The 17,401-nt window shown below is 41.3% G+C and overlaps 1 protein-coding gene across 1 annotated transcript in view; it reads left to right on the plus strand.

Annotated features, from left to right (window-relative positions):
- The window catches only part of epha8 (eph receptor A8), a 126,488-nt gene that overhangs the window by 97,140 nt on the left and 11,947 nt on the right, over positions 1-17,401 (plus strand). The window contains exons 9-14 of the mRNA XM_023424631.2: positions 2,620-2,744; positions 6,106-6,268; positions 9,581-9,713; positions 15,018-15,085; positions 15,403-15,528; positions 16,085-16,270. Of these exons, the coding sequence (XP_023280399.1) occupies positions 2,620-2,744; positions 6,106-6,268; positions 9,581-9,713; positions 15,018-15,085; positions 15,403-15,528; positions 16,085-16,270 (801 nt within the window). The remainder of the gene's footprint in view (positions 1-2,619; positions 2,745-6,105; positions 6,269-9,580; positions 9,714-15,017; positions 15,086-15,402; positions 15,529-16,084; positions 16,271-17,401) is intronic.

Below are 17,401 nucleotides of genomic sequence, written 5' to 3' on the forward strand. Positions count from 1 at the left end.
GCTGTCTCAACCACATTTTGTGCTTATAATGAAAAACCAGGTTTTGGCGCACACACTTTGTTTCCATAAGGACTGGTTGGAATAGCTGTCACTGTCAGCAAACAGTACTCATGTCCATCTCTGACACCTCTGTGCTCCATACTGACCATATGCTACCAATGTAATCTACATTCTGATCTCTGTTGCAGTTGTGCTAACCCTCGATCGATTGGTTGATGCAAAATTAATTGTATCCTGTAGTCAAGTTGAACTTTTTTCAACTTTACAAGCTTGGAAAAAGTTTGCATGTTTTTTAGAGCAGCTTTTATTCTGCAGCCAGTTCCCACTTAGAAAAGATCTCAGCAGGTTGAATACACTGGAATAGTGTGAACTCAACCAATAAATCAATGGTTTTGTTGATAGTTTGGGTTGATTCACAGGTTTTGTTGTTTGAAGAGGAAACTTGTGTTGATTTGTGGTTATGGACTCAAATGAATGACTCACACTGAGTAGAAAATATAGAAGATCATTGAGACTTGCAAATAAAATTGAACAGAAAGAAAAGAGCTCTGTGTGATCGTTCACCTCCAGCACGTGAACTGCACCAGCAAATCCGCCCCATCTGTGAGCTCAGCACTTCAGATTTTATTCCATGATTCGGTCACATAGTGTTCCTTAAGCAAACCATGAAGGAAAACTTCTCCAGCGACAGGTTGCATCCTCAGATTTATTTTCATGAACTTAAAAATAGTTTCATGGAGGCTTCATTGCAAGTGTTGTGTCTATAATAGAGGCAGAAATTAAATTGCATTTCATTTATTTATTAGACCCTTGCAGATCATTGAGGTTTCCCTCATTTGCAATGATGTCAACATAGACACAAATACAGAGTTGAAATTCAAAAGAGAACAATACTCAGTGAAAGCATTTGCACACAGAGATGAAGTGGTCGGAGATCATTGTCTTGAATTGTCCAGGGTTGGTGAGTGTGTTGATCTTTACAGTGTGTTGCAGATTATTCTCTGTGTTTAGTGTACAAAAAACTAAAGGCAGATTTTCCAAGTTCAGAGTAAACCCACGGGACTTGAAGCATTAAAGAGTTAGTAGAGCGAGTTTATAGGGTCCTATGGTTCAGTTGAGTATATATGTTACATAGAGTGGTGAATGTCCAAAAAGGGCTTTATTGATGAATACGTACGGGAGTTTATCAGGCTTCTGCTCCAGTGAGAACCAACCAACTTATTTATACAGAATGCAGTGGTGAGTGAGTGTCATGGTGTTAATGTTATAAATTGATTCACTGACAGACCAGAGCACTGTTTGTATGCTGTTTTTGTCTTTCCATAACTTTAAAGTTGTAGTTATTCATATCTTTTTGTGACAATGGGCTCTGAGTGCTGTTAATAGAGATATAATAAATTACTTATAGCTTGACTTTTTCAGTTCCTCTTGGTTCTACAGAACATTTTCTGGCAAAAAAGTTGAATCTTTTGTTCACTCTCAGCACTCTGGTTTCCAGCAGCACTCAGCTGTTTTTTTTACGTAAAAAAAGCTCTAAAAAACCTACTGCACACTCCCTGCCCAGCATCAAATGGCATACAGACAAAGTTGGTGACTACCTAGTGAACATAATGGAGCATTTAGCAGCTAAAGAGTCAAATATTTCCCCTTTAGAGTTGGTGAAGACCAAACCAGAGCTAAACATAGAAACACATGTTGTTCTGTGTCTGCTGGATGTGTACAGTAGGTTAATACCTTTTAGGTAACAGCTTTATAAGCTAACCACACCTTAACCATAGTCTTGGCAGATCAACAAACAGTTATATGGATAGGTTTGTAACATATCTGCGAGGGGTCATTTTGGTAGGCAATGTTTTATTCTGAGGCTCTGAAATCACATGACAATCACATCTGCCAGAATTATCTAAATGTATCAAAGATGTTTTAGAATCAAGCAGCAGCCACAAGGGCTGAAAATGTAGCCAACACTGAAGTGCCTAAAACTGTAGTTCCTCAAATGACTACTTGAGTCTGGCACCAAAATGAGTCAATCCCCATAGACTCCCATGTTAAAATGTCCAACTTTACAGCAGAAATAAACATGTTTACAGCCTGGTACAAAAAACAGTTTTGGTCTCTAAAGCTAATTTCCTCATTGATGGCAACTGTTTATATAACTCACCTGTTTGATTTTAATAAGGCTTTAAGTTATGTATAATTGAGGGTATGTAGCTTTGAGTGACAGGTGGGTGAGCGTATACTTGTCACAAACTGTTGGACACCAAAGTCCTGGCGCCACATGTGCACCACTGGATTAGCCCAGAGTTAGATGGCGAAGATGGTGACGGCAGAGCAGCTCACTCTGAGCTTCAAAACTGCTCTTCAGAAACATATGGGTGATGGCACAGAGGTTACATCCATCTTTATTTACACTCTAACTGAAGTTGAAGTCATCCGACTGTACAATAACCCTGCAGTCCCTGCAAATCCAAGTACCAGCATCTTCATAGGTTCATTCTCATTTCATCAACTTGTTTGAATGTAATTCATGAAATGCACTTCCTGGGTAAACAGGGCTTCACTGCAAGCTAATGACATTTTGAACTGACAAAGCAGTAATCTCTCCTGTTTCCTGTGCAGCTCCCTCCGAAGTGTTAGCCATCCGCCAGGAGAACACCAGTCAGAACAGCGTGACGCTGCTATGGCACGAGCCCGACCAGCCCAACGGAGTAATTCTGGAGTATGACATCAAATACTACGAGAAGGTACTCAACAAACTGCTGCACTTGTACCACTCTTATAGAGCCCAAACATCATCTGCTTTAGGGTTGTGTCAACATACTGTTTATTTTCACTTAACATGAAACTATTTAGGCAGGAAAAAAAGTGACACAGTCATCACTTTTACCTGGAAAACATAAGCTCATTGTCTTCAAAGGGCTGCGACTAAGCTGAGCCAGGATATTGTGAACGCAGAGGAGTGGCGGTGAGGATAGACTCTGGATAACTTAATCCAGGAAAAAGATCCTACTGGCAGCTCAGCTAATTGAAAGGAAATGGGGGTCGAGAGAGGGAGAGCAAGAAAGAGGATGAGACGGTGTAGATTGCAACTTAGTGAAAGTGACAGTGACAGCAAGTGGCTGGCGGGCGCATAAGCCTTGTGACGACCTAATTGCCGTAAGTGTGTGTGTGTGCATGTGTGTTTGGATGAAGTGTGTGTGTGTGTGTACTTGTAAATGCTACAGAGAGAAGCAAAAAAAGTATTTTCCTAACAGAGTGAGGACATTTTGGCGTGTTCTCATTTTCTGACACACCTTCACATTGCTGTTTGAGGGTTAAGACTTGGTTTTAGGGTAAGGAGCTGGAGAATGTATATGTCAATGACAGGTCCCCACAAAGATAGCTATACAACCATGGCTTAGGTTTAGGTTTAGCCTGGTGTTAGGCATGCAGTTGTGATAGTTAGGGTAAGGGGCTAGGGAATGCAGTACGTCAATGTGTGTGTATGTGCGTGCGTGCATACTTGTTTTACTATATTCATGGGGTCCTAAAACCAGGAGCGATACTTGTGGGGTCCGACAGCTTTATTGGGACCAAAATGGGGTCCATGAAAACTGGGAGCCAAACTATACTTAAGGGGACCAAAATGCTGGACCCCATAAATTTGAAGGGCTGCTTGAGCTTTACAAACAACGCATGTGTGTGTGTGTATGTATTTTGCCTTGTTTTACTACATTTGTGGGGTTGTAAAACCAGGAGCCATACTTGTGGGGTCCGACAGTTTTATGGGGACCAAACTGCTGGACCCCACAAGTATGAATGGCTGTTTAACTCAGTCATAGAATTGGGTTTAGGTCACTCAGTTGTGATGGTTAAAGTTAGGGTAAGGGGCTCGAGAGTGAATGATCTCAATGACAGGTGTACACAAATATAGTAAGACAAGGGTGTGTGTGTGTGTGTGTGTGTGTGTGTGTGTGTGTGTGTGTGTGTGTTGATAGAAATCAGCTAATTGCAGAGGGAGCAGCCGGGGAGCAGGCAGTCTCATAGCCGTACGAGCAGGATGGTGTGGGCAGGGGCTGAAGGATTAGCTCGCCTCTCGCGCTGGTGTCTTAATCTGGCCTCGCTCAGGGGGCGAGACGCCTGTGGGGGATTTCAAGTGGACAAGTCAGCAATGTGCTTTCTTAAGGTTTCTGTAGTACTGTACTAAACAACAATGAGTCACAGCGAGGGTGGCGGCCGCTGCTGCAGCACTCTAGCTGAGGATGATAATGAAGACAAAAAAAGGCTCTTATTTCTTCACCTTGCACTTCTTCATAATTAGGCTCTTATCCTTTCCAAGGACACATGAATGATTCACTTATTGTGCTGTTTGGATGCACCTTGCACCTCCTATTGTTGTTGAACTTATTTTACTTCCAAACTTAGAAAGTATCTCCAAATTAGAAGGCGCTGCAGCAGGCAGATGAAAGCAAGATGAGGACAGTAGTGATGATGATGATGATGAGAATGATGAACTTTATTGTTAATTGAGACTTCCAAAAAAGAATGCGTTCCTTCAAAACAATAAATGCTTCATCTTTTTTAATGAATATGAACATTAAGAAAAAAAAGAAAAAAGAAAACAACTTAAAGTTTGATTAGTGAGTAGGTGTAACAAGCTTGACAATTTGCATTTGAACAGATGATGCATCGTAAATGAAGCGATAATTTGAAAGGAAACATGAAAATAAGACAAACACTTTTCAGAGCTGCTGTCATTTCTCTAGCTGATAAAAGCAGATCAAAAGATGTGTGAGCCGATTGGCTGCCAATTACACCAGACTGGCAGATAAGGTTGTGTTAATTTATGATAACAATGCACAGCACTGGCTTCGACAAATCTACGTAACATATATGAGTTAAGAAAAGATTTTTAAAAGTGTTGGTAAAGCGCTTTCATTTAGAGTCATCTGCCTTCTTTAAAAACACTGGTGTTACTTCATATTTTCTGGGATTGAGTCAACAGAAACTGCACTGTCTGTTTTCATGGTGAATGACGTCATGAAATATCACATCACCCATGTCAACAGTGGCTCATTGATGAGCTATGAATAGTTTTTAGAAAACAATGGAGTCAATACAATATTACCTTTAGTCTTTTCAAAGAATAACAGCTCCCTTTTAGTTTAGTTTAGTTTAGTTTAGTTTAGTTTAGTTTAGTTCAGTTCAGTTCAGCTCAGCTCAGTTTAGTTGAGTTCAGGGTTAGGGTTTCTTTTGGTTTGGTTTTAGCTGGTTGTAGCATATTTGAGAGATTATCATAGCAATTATGATGGTCACTGACATTATCTCTAAAACTATAATAATAACTTTAAAGCTACATTAAAAGCAATTAATGACATGCAGCCAAAAATTACAGTTTTATATGTGCTCCAATTTAACCCCAAAGAAGTTTGGATTTAGCTAATGTACAATCTGAGATTAAAATGACCAGGAGTGGGTCATATGGATATGATCTTTATCAGCCATATACTGTATAACCCTGTATGTATACTTTATACCACTGTATCCTATACTGTATACCCCTGTGTATATACTGTTTAGCCCTGTATATAGTATTGTAATATATTTAAAGGTTGTATGGGGTGTATAGTTTTGTTTTCATATGTGCTGCTTATTGTATCAGTTTTGTTCTTAGGTGTATCATCTATGATTATGATTATTAACTGATTAATTGCATTCATATCAGAGGCTAGACAGGTGTTTTGGACACACTAAAGTCCTCTTAGAATATGTGTTGGTGCTAGTAACGGTAACATGTCTGTTGTGATCTATTCGACTTATATCTCTTTGTTTTCTTTCAAATCCAGCACGATAAGATAAGCAGACTGGAAAGACTCTTTTTGACTAATCCCAGGAAATTAGATACCTAATGAAACATTATAATACCAAAGCTTACACATGTTTCTAGTTGTAAAATGTATAAATCTACAGTCTTCATCCCATGTTATAAACTGCTGTCTTTAACGTGTTACTATGGAGCAGCAGTGCTTATGTTTTAATGGGGGAAAGATGCAGCGAGCTCATGAGCTGACCAGCATTTCAATTTCCTCAACGCTAATCTTTACATGTGGCTGTTTTTTTTTACAGGATAATGAACAGCAGAGTTACTCCACTCTGAAGTCTAAAAATACCAGCGCCAGAGTGTCAGGGCTGAAGCCGGGCACCAAGTACATCTTCCAGGTCCGAGCCAGAACATCAGCAGGCTGTGGACGCTTCAGTCAGAATGTGGAGATTCAGACTGGGAAAGCAGGTGTGTGTGTGTGTGTGTGTGTGTGTGTGTGTGTGTGTGTGTGTGTGTGCGCGCGTGCGTGTGTTATATGATGATCTGTAATAGACAAAGAAACAAACAGGACATACTGTATCACTGAATTGCCTCTGCCCAGAGCCACAGGAACCCCTCAGCAGCTGTATGCTGTTCAATACAGTGGAAAAAGTCCAGTAAGGAAACAGTTTGTTCTGTTAAAAGACTCGGAACAGAAAGTTTCTAAAAGCCAGGCCAGACTGCACAGCATGGTCCAGGGCTAAAGGGGCTGGGGTGTCAACGAGCACGATAACTGCCTCAGTCCATCCCTCTGTTGCATTGATCTGTGCTTTGTTAGAGGGTCACCCCTGTCAGCAGAACTGCAGCCTATCCCAGCTTCAAACAACTGTACACAGTGCTGCGGTGGGGAAGAAGTCTTCATGAGTCTTTCCACCAGAGGCAAGTACAATACAGAAAGTTAGGCGTTACAAAAAAAAAAAAAAAGAAGCTTTTATGAGAATATCTTTCTTTTCTAATAGGGATTTTGGCAGATAACGTGCAGAGCAGACTCAGGGTCTGCAAAGCTCAACCTCCCGCCTGGTTGGAGTCCCATTGCTTTTCCACTGACTAATAGTCTCCCTTCATTCTGCTGCTCACTCGACCCCGACTCTCCTCCTCTTGATGCTGATTCATTTTCTAACTCTGAGAACAAGAGGACCGCATGCTGAGTAATCAATACGTCCTAAAGTTTATGGAAAACAGACAGTAGCCTTTTTCAAGCACAGTCAAGTCTCATGTCCTTCTGCACACGGCACTGTGTGTCCAGCTCTGAGTGACTCTGAACAACAAAAGCCTGATTTAGGTGTGAACTGAGAATCACCTGAAATCATTCAGCCATTAAGTTTTCACATTAATATTCAGTCCAATAAGAACATTGTGTTGTGTTTATGGTATTTGCATTTTGGGGATATGTAAGCCTTTATTTGATAGGACAGTGCAGAGTGAGAGGAGGTGGGACAGAGAACAGGGGAATGACATGCAGCAAAGAGCCTGGTCTGCTGGGAGTCGAACCGGGGACTCGCTCTGCTCAGAGCATATGCGCTACCTGCTCGGTCTCCTCTGGGAGGATGAGTTATTCTGCTAACCAGGCAGTAGTGACGGATGTGTCTGTGCTGCCAACATCATTTTTCACCTGTGTCAGTCTGTCTGCAAAGATTTCTGCCACAGGAAGATGAATGCACATGTGGAATTTGGTACTAATTTTGTGGAAAATAGAAAACTGAAAATGAGTCTACATGCAAGCAAATAATTCAACATATGGAGACTTAACTCTACAAGAATAACAAATGAATAAATACTGTTCTTATACTGGCAACTTAAGGTGAAGTTTGAGTCTCTATATTAGACACACTCTGAATGCGCAAAGCTGGCACATAAACATGGTTAGAAAATGTTGCTAATAATTTCTTCACACATAATAAAAGACAAGCTCATATATGGGCTGCACGATGGGGATGGGTATCAAAACCCGGTGTTACCGGGGCTACATTTTTAAAGACCGTAGTATCAATAAACTCACACACAGGTGGAGAAATGTACAGTTTTCAACTGCCGAGCACATAGTTCATCCATCATTATGCCAGTGGTGTTTTGTGTGCTGGCAGCTTGGAGCCCACACACAGAGAATTAGATTATACGGTTAATGATGAAAAGTAACCATTAACCAGCTGATTATTATGGGTGTGTTTTTAAATTCAATGTGAAATGGACAAAGCATCACCTCAACGGCCGTTTAGAAATTCATTTTAAGTTTCAGGTCACACAGAGCACGAGGGGGGGGGGGGTTCAAAACAATGCTGTTGAGGTTCGCTACTCAAGAATGTTAATTGAGTATATATGAGAAAATAAGCAATGTTTTTTTTTTTCTTAAAAAGTAACAAAAAGTACTAATAACCATTAAAATACTGGATCAATAAGCAGTATCAGTAAAAGTACATCTTAATGATACCATGCATCCCTAATGCATGGTAAGCGGACCACTGATGGAACATCCATCAGGGGCAATTTGGAGTTCAGTATCTCACGGGGCTTGAACCACCGACCTCCTGATTCATGGACAACCAGCTCTACTTCCTGACACAGCCGCCCTTAGTAGCTCACTCTCTGTCATCACAGTGTTTCAATGCAGTTTGTAATAGTTGGGTGAAAGCTGCAAAATTTAAAGCCTGTAACTGTTCCTGAGTTTCAGGGACTAAGAAAAGTTCATTTGGAAACTTGACACTTTTTTTTAAATTATACATGCAAGAAACAAGGATATAAATACTGTAATAAATGCATATAAAGTCATAAAAATAAATACTTAAAACTGATAATGTAATAGCCTGCACATAATATGATAAAAATGTTCAGTGCATTACATAATAATCAATGAAGCCCTTTTAGCCTCTGGGACATCGCTGTGCCGTCTCATCCAGAGCCCCGTTCCCCAAGTAGTTAAAACTCCAAAAACTTCGACATCATCACTCATTCGCTTCCCTCGCTCGCTTCCCACACACCAGCAGCACCGGTTGTGTGTGTTAGTGGTCAATGCCTGACCCAGCTGGAGGTCCCGCTTCCAGGAGCTGAGCCCCGATCTCTGCAGTGATCTCTGCTCGGCCTCTGACACTGTGGCAGTTTAAGGTTTACAAACCCACGTTGGAGGGATTGTTTGTCCCTTTTCTCACCAAAAATCCCATAAAACACTTCAAATGCACTTAGTCATTTTTGTCCGTCGCATGTCGTTAATTAAACAGACACAAAAACATACAATAAGATCACATAATAGATGTAGTAAGTTATTAAAGTTATTACGTGGAAAAAGTTATTATATTACATTCTTATTATATTATAGGCTGTTTTGGTGGGCCTATGAAATTACATCTAAAACAGTTAACATTTTGTTTGTCTAGATTATGTGTTAATGTAAGTATTTATAACAATCTACTTAAAGGTGGAGGTTTAATCACTTCTAAGTCCGGACAACATTCAATCTTTCAAACCAGATGACAACATTGTGCTGAATATTTCTTACCCATAATGCCTCAGACACACTTTCAAAATACAAACAGGATTTAATTAGAAAAGTCGAGCTCTTTAATGAAGCTCCAAGTTCTTGTTTATCTTGTTTAACCAAGACCACTCTATCTGCCGCCGGTGTTTGCCAGTGTGTCAGTGTAAACTGGAAACTCTCAGCTCAAACACTGTCTTCGTGTGTGTGTGTGTGTGTGTGTGTGTGCGCGTGTGTGTGTGTGTGCGCGTGCATGTGTGTTTGTGTGTTTGCAGCTCCCCTGCGCTACAACACCATGACCATCATATGGATCTGCATGGCCCTGGTGTCCGGCCTCGTGACCTTTCTGGCCATCATCATCTGCAGGAAACGGCAAGGCTACACTTTACCACACTACCCATCGCTGCTGTGTGTGGAACACTTTCTTACACTACTCTACCGTGCCTCTCTTTGTGTATTGTTGCTTGTGATAAACACTGTGTGTGCACTGTATTTCTCCCTGCTTTTGCCTTGTGTAGTATTTGCTGAAAGTAAAAGGAGAGTGAGGTTGTGTCATCTCTGTGTGAAGCTCTCTCAGACTGCACCCCTTAAAACGTCCAGGGAAGGGGGAGGGGGGTCTCTTTAAGCCCATGTTTGAGAAGCTAAACTACCTTTAGTCCCACTTGTCATGTTTAAATGTTCCAAATGTCAGAGGTGCACAAATAATCTGCATGAGTAGAGAGGAGTTCTGAAAACTAATGCTTCAGCTCTTCTCATCTCCTCAACCCTCCCTGTCTTCTCACTGTCTCACTTAGCTAATTTTCCAAGTCATAATTTCCACCTCATAGTGGATTTAATTATGTTGATTCATGTCCAGTAGCTTGCAAGCCAAACGTTCCCACTTATCCCATCAACCCCCCCCCCTCCTCCCTCTCCTCCCTTTTGATGTCTTCAACTTACATCTTTGTAGTACTGCACCAAATAATTAATTTCATTGCACTTAATTAATTCGTATTTCAATGCATATTAAGTTTTTCATTTCCATTCTGTTTGAGGAGAAAGAAAATAAGTTGGAGGATTTAAAGATTTTTATCCAGGCAAAATCATGTCATTGTGAGTGTAAAGTCCAGTTTAATGCCACTATAAGATGGAGGATTGAAAAAAAGACATCCTCACTCTTGGTGCAGTTTAGAATTTAAAATGTTCCTTTTCAAGGAAACTGAGGGAGTTGGGCCTCTCGCCAACCTGCTATTAAACTGATGAGAAAATACCAAAAAGTCCTTGTGACAGAAACCAGCAGGGACAGATTTACTGGGAACACAGGAAGTAAACCTGAATAGAGTGCCACAGGGATGACATATTTTTCCTGGCCAACCTAGATGTTAGTATCACCCTGGTTCCCTCCACAAAAAGCCAATGGGATTTTTAGATTGTCTTTTGAATTAATAAGATCTGTGACAAACAGTTCATGATACAGACACGTTTTGTTCAGGGGGATAAACTTCACCAATGAACACCAATTTATGATGCTTGAAGCCTAAATACAATCAAGTAAAAAGCTAATGTTAGGCTATAAACCACTGATACGATGGTCACATGACTTCAGTGTCGCCAACACCAACCTTCAACTTGTAGTTCTATTTATCTCTTACCTCTTCTACAAAAGCCTTTTTCTCTTTCAAAGTTAGTGATAGTTTGCAGAAGTGTCTCTGGTATAAACACAACCAGGCTGTAAAGGTGGACTGGTGAGTAGGTTGGTTTTCATGCTTGGCGTGATGATGTTTAACCTCCCTGAAAACCTCTGTAATCTCGCTTGTTAGCAACCGGCCTTTTTTAAGAGACATAAAAGCATATTTGACATATTTGATGCTGCAGAATGAAATGTGAAAATGTCTTGAGCTTGTGTTAACCACAGACTTCATTTCAGGTATATTACCAAAAACCCATTGACTTCAGGACGAGGGAACCAGAAGTGCTAAAATGCAACTAATTTGCAGTTTTAGGCCTCATTCCTGCAGCACCTCTATAATGAGGGTAAAAAAAAACCCTCACTGCACAGCAGATGAATTAGTGGCTCTACTGACTAAATGATATTTTAATTTTTAAAGGTAGGATAATAAAACACTGCACTTTGGCTAATGCTAGTGCCCTGCTATCACTTAAGATAGTGTATTCTATGCTAGCATGCTAGAGACTTATGGATGGTTTTAATGTCTCCATCTCATCACTTACTGGGGCAATATGCCAAATAATTGGTAAATTAGCTTTTAGCAGAAGTGTGGATGTCTCACCAGCCCTGTACAGACAGAAATACCATGTGCCTTTTAAATATTTCAATTTGAAATGGACTAACAAATCTACTATTTTACTAATAATCTACTATTTTCATAATAGCTATTTAATATTTATTTATTTATTTAATACTATACTATACTACTAAGGAGGTTACATTTTCTAGCAGTGGTTACTACCACACAAAGTGGAATCCTAAGAGATGTCAAACACCACGTTCACAGATACGAACTCAAACACTGATGAAGTGACAGGATGCGGCGTCAGTGTTGCCGTCAGCAGCTCAGTCACAGCCAATAGTGCCTGTTTTCATTCCCGCAGGAAACTGAGGCACAGACTGGTTTTTGCTCCGCTCCACAAAAGCAACTTTTTCAGTAACTTGTAGAACTTGCGACCTTCGACAAAGGTGTAGTGTCACTTCCAAAGAAGAGAAGCTTGTCACGTCACTAGCTACAAGCTACTCTGAAAGCTTCATGTTTTAAGTGGTAGGAAGTTCCTGGCCTCGTAAGAAGCACACATGAGGAAGTTGTTGATGTCTTGTTGCACAGTGTGTTTCCTGAGTTACAGAATAGTCTTTTTTTAATTAATTTTTTTATATGTTTACACAGTCTTATTGAAACACTTTAAATACAACACAGTCATCAGAGCTGGGAAGACTGATCGGCTCTGTGTTCCTGCGTCTGTGCTGGGGGGGAGTAGTAAACAACTCTGTGCTTCTGTTTCCGCTGGCATTAAAGTGAAAGTGATTGGCTCTCACCTGGTTGTTGCTCACATTGCGTCAGATTGGGCTGCAATGCCAGGTCCCATTCACTACAAATAGCAGTCTATCACTCCCAGGTTTTGAGTCTGTGGGCTCTATTTTCTTGCCAGTGCATGGTGCGAAATACAGTGGCACACCAGAAACATGGTATTTTCCTGCGGTGCACTGAGATTATTTTTCTTGACTGCACCACTTTGGTACCTTGGTGACTCGCCGTGCACCCCAGAGGGAGGAGAGGTGTGGCTGAGGATGTGCCTCGCTCTGTGCATGGCAATCAACTGCTGAACTTTTATTCTATAGTATACTGGTAAAATCCCACCCATATAAACCCCCTTATAACCACACCATCCCCTTTATTCGTATTTTGCTCGTCTTTGGAATTTTACTGACGTGATCATGCAGACAAAAAAAGTTGCATTATAATATAAATGCCAGACAGACAGAAAAAAGATTCATGAGGGAATTATCTGTAATTCACGACAGTTAGTAGGTACTCTATGCTGAAGGCCCTTCCTTTACTCTGGTGATTCTCTTTACAGACTTCTGAAAGCAAAAGGAATCTGTTCCATCTGCAGAAGTGATGGCGCACACTGTCAATCCACAGTTACCTGCAGGAGATACGCAGCTTCAATTTAAGACCGTAGCAAACAGCCTATTAAAGGAGGAAGTCAGGCGACGCAGTATATGGAGCGACAAACTTGGGTGAATGGATATTGTTGTAACCATGACGACAAAGGTCTTCTGACCTCAAGGAAGTACTTTTACTAACCCAAACTATGATCTTTAAACTTAAATCATTCAGAACCCCCTTTTCCTTCCTCCTACTATCGGTATCTATTCAGAACAGTGAGCAACCACAACAAGTCTGGCCAATGTAACACCCGGAGCTCCGTAGTGGTAAATACCATACAGGTAGACACGTCACTGCAGGTCGTGAACATGAGGTGATAGAAGCTGCTTGGATATATTTTATGGTGCTGCCTCTAAAACAAAAAGCGTTTTAAAAATCATAATTTCTTGGTGGATCACATCAGCATCATGTTTAGTTTTTTGGGGCATTTTCGCCTTTATTCAGATAGTGAAGTGAAAAAGAGACAGGGACCTCAGGGGATGACATGCAGCCACACCGGCCACAGGTCAGATTCGAACCCATAGCCGCTGCAGGTGGGACTAAGCCCACGTGGTGTGTGCTCTACCAGATGAACCACCAAGGTGCCCTGACATCAGCATCATGTTTATGTTGCAATATAAAGATGAGGCAGGAAACTATTTATTTACCAAGTTGTCAGCAATCATTTTCCATGTTAAACAAGCAAAGCTAGACTGAATTAAACAACGAAATCATTCCAGGAATAAGGAAATGCAACAGGAAAAAGCTTGACAGCAGTTTTGATTCTACCCTCACTGTACAAATGGCACCACGGTGGTTATATTATGGATAATTGTATGACAGATCAAACGGCGCACTATTACACACAGAAAATATGATGATCGTAAGATCATCAAGGTGTCTAAAGTGAATTCAAAAGTGGATCCAACTTAAAAGACACATCATCTGCGCTTGGCAGTCTGAACTGCTTTGTTCATATTTTTTTGAAACTCTATACATCCAAGACAAGGAAGAGTTTCCTCTGAGAGAAACTCTTCACAGGATTCCCAGTGACAGGGAGAGTCCTGTGTTTAAAGGGGATAAAAGTGGTGAATGTGACTGGCGATGATTGTTAGATCCTCTAACACAGCCACCATGATAATATATTCATTCTGACCCCCACCCTATCTCCAAGTGCACTGCAGGAAAATACCACCTCCAGCTCACTGGGTGAGGTGCATTTGACTGCACTGAGCGCAGAGCCCTGTATGCATGAACGGACCATCACAACACTGTTTCAAACTAATTTTCCTGCCTGTAACAAACCCTGTTAGCACAGGGAGCAATTTGGTTGCACACAGGAGTTGAGTATGTGAACCACTTGCCTAATTTCAAATGTGTCCAAAAAGCTGCAGACCCAGACAGGCCGCCACTTCTGAATGTCTGTCTGTGAACGAGGTGTTAAATGTCCTAAATGTCTTCTTGAAATGTGTTTATTGTGACGTCTTAACATGAATATTGCTGTTAATCATTTTTACTTGAAGCCATGGAAGCATATCCATAGATACCTTTTTATTAACTACTATAAAAAGGTAATAATCAATAACAACAAGGTAATGGCAAAATGAATTTAATGGGTTGAGTCAACCAAAAATGCGAAAAAAGGACGTTTTCTCTCTCACTCTTAGTGGTATGAAAATTCATTTTACATTCACCTCTATTGTATTAGAGTGGCTGGAAAAATCTGAAGGATGGACAAACACAGTCGTGTTCCCTGAGTGGTTTGATACCACGAGGAGTAAATGAGAGAACACGTCTTTTTAGAGTGTGCTGCCCCTTTAAGTTCTTTGACGAGGGTAAAGAAAAACTGTATTAACATGCTGACTGATTGTTCCTTACAAATAAGTGATGAAAAGCCCCGTTGAAGTGAATAATTAATTCCCAACAATTATTGATAAATTAATTATGAGCTATAGTTAGAGTTCGATAGTACAAATGTTTCACTTTTGTCCTGTATTCATCCCGCTGTATGTTTATGTGTGTGCATGTGTGTGTTTGGATGACTGGCTGCGTGTGTGTGTGATTTGTATAGACACTGTGGCTACAGCAAAGCCTTCCAGGATTCCGACGAGGAGAAGATGCATTACCAGAACGGTCACGGTATGTTTGACCCATTCCTCAATTATTACCAATGATAGATTAGATCGCCTTCCTTGAAGAGTTCGTATTCTCATCCCCGTGTAATAAAGTTCATCCTCAGAGCAAACAATTTTCATCTCGCTCCGAGTGATTACAGAAGCACACAGGCCTTATTCCCTATATGCTGTTTATTCTCTCCCTCCCTCTGTCTGCTCCGTTCTCCGAGTCATTTCTTCCCTTTCATCATCTCTCCCTCCACACACCAGTGACAGGGGCTCAGATGTGATGTTGCTCTCATTCTCTGATATGTGACCAAATGGTAATGTTGTTTATCTTAGTGTCATTCCCCGACGCGAGGTTCTATATCGACCCTCACACATACGAGGACCCCTGCCAGGCGGTCCACGAGTTTGCCCGAGAAATTGAAGCTTCCAGGATCAAAATAGAGAAAATCATTGGTTCAGGTAAAACCATGAACTTGTGTGCACTAACACACACACACACACACAGACACACACACACACTGAGAATCATTGGCTGAGCTAACTTAAAATCACTGGCTGGTGTAAAGGCTGTGGTGTGCAGCAGAGAGGAGGATGACAGAGCGGAATCAGAGCATTGCGTGGGGCTGTCAATCAAAGCTCCTTAGACAGGCAGGGAATACTAACACTGTGTCAGCTCCACAATACACTGCTGCATGTGACTCCTGCAGACACAAAGAGGAGTGTGAAGTACAGACCCGAGGAAGACAAATAACAGGAAGTACACTAAGGAGGATAAGGATAAGCATTAACGAGGAAGACGCTGATGGATGATTAGCTCCCCTCAGGTTGTGCACATATATGTGGACAGACCGCCTATGAGTGGATTTGTTTCCCTTATCTAACGCAGCGAATTACCTTAACACACATTTTCATTTACATCCGTAGGTTTGCAGCTAAGCACAGGGCATGTTCAGTACAGTGGAATATTTTCTATTGTTGAATGTAAAGCGTTGAATTGGTCTGCTCTTGTGTTTAGGGGAATTTGGGGAGGTGTGTTACGGGCGTATGAGGCTTCCGGGGAAAAGAGACATCCCAGTGGCTCTGAAGACGCTGAAGGCTGGATACACGGAGAAGCAAAAGAGGGACTTCCTGGCTGAAGCGTCCATCATGGCCCAGTTTGACCACCCCAACGTCATCCGCCTGGAGGGCGTGGTAACACAGAGTACGCTGCCACTGAAAATATAGATCAGTATATACTGTCAATTTTAGGATAATTGACTAGAACATAAGAGATATAATAAGGCATCTGGAACAGAGCACGAATATAATGATTAATATTAAAAACACATTTTTGGTCTACAAACAGTAAAGAGTAAAATGAATCTCTACTGGGATTTTTATATTGCAAATAATTTCATGACACCACCTCTGGGCCGGGTCCCATTCACAATGAAGAGCAGCCTTTCGCCCTCCCAGCTTTTGAGTCTGTGGGTGTTACTGTAGATGCGCTGGCACACAGCCATTGGCCCTCTTGGGATGAAAGGCCCAGAAGAGGGTGTGGTGACGGGACTCCAGTAACACACTGCAATCCTGGTGCCAATAATGAGGGCGCTTTACGCCTTCCACTGCCGACCAGCTGTCGGTCACTTTATCACACCTATATGAACCTCTCTAAAATCACACCACACCCTCTATTCATGTTTGGTTCGTCTTTCCACTTTTATTTTCAATTTTTTCAACCAGCTGACGTGTGATCATGCAGGTGAAAAGACTGAATACAGATTAATGAGTGAGTTCTTCTTCAGCCGTCTGAAGGCAGCAGCTGTCTGTTCCATCTGCAGCCTCTACCAGGAGTCATGTTGGCAGATTTGCTGCTTCAGTGTTGTGCAACAAGCACCAGACTGCAAAATAACCACAGAAACCTCAGGGTTTTATTTTTATGATACATTTTATAGTTTCTACTGCAAATCAACAGGCGTGTTGGAGACTGGTACACTGGAAATAGTTTACACAGTCTCGTGAAAAATCTCTAATTAAATAAAACTTCTTCAACAACTAATACCTCCCTCAGGACCATCCGTTTCTTTCTCCTCCCCCGGTGTCTCCACTTAAGACGGGACAACTGGTGCGCCCTCTTTTTAACAAGTCTGGTCAATGTAACACCTGGACGTCCACGTTTCTTGATTACAGTACAGGTAGACATGTTGCTGCAAACACCGACATGCTGTCCTCACTATATATTCTTTTACTTAAACTCCTTAGATGGTGAGTAGTGAATGAGTGAGTGATTTCTCAACATAATCAATGGTTTGTCCCAAATTGAATGGCAATCCATCCAATATTTGTTGAGACC

Source organism: Seriola lalandi, unplaced genomic scaffold (assembly GCF_002814215.2).
Source record: "Seriola lalandi dorsalis isolate HSWRI2012SDOR001 ecotype SW California unplaced genomic scaffold, Sedor1 jcf7180002054748, whole genome shotgun sequence".
Lineage (NCBI taxonomy): Eukaryota > Metazoa > Chordata > Actinopteri > Carangiformes > Carangidae > Seriola > Seriola lalandi.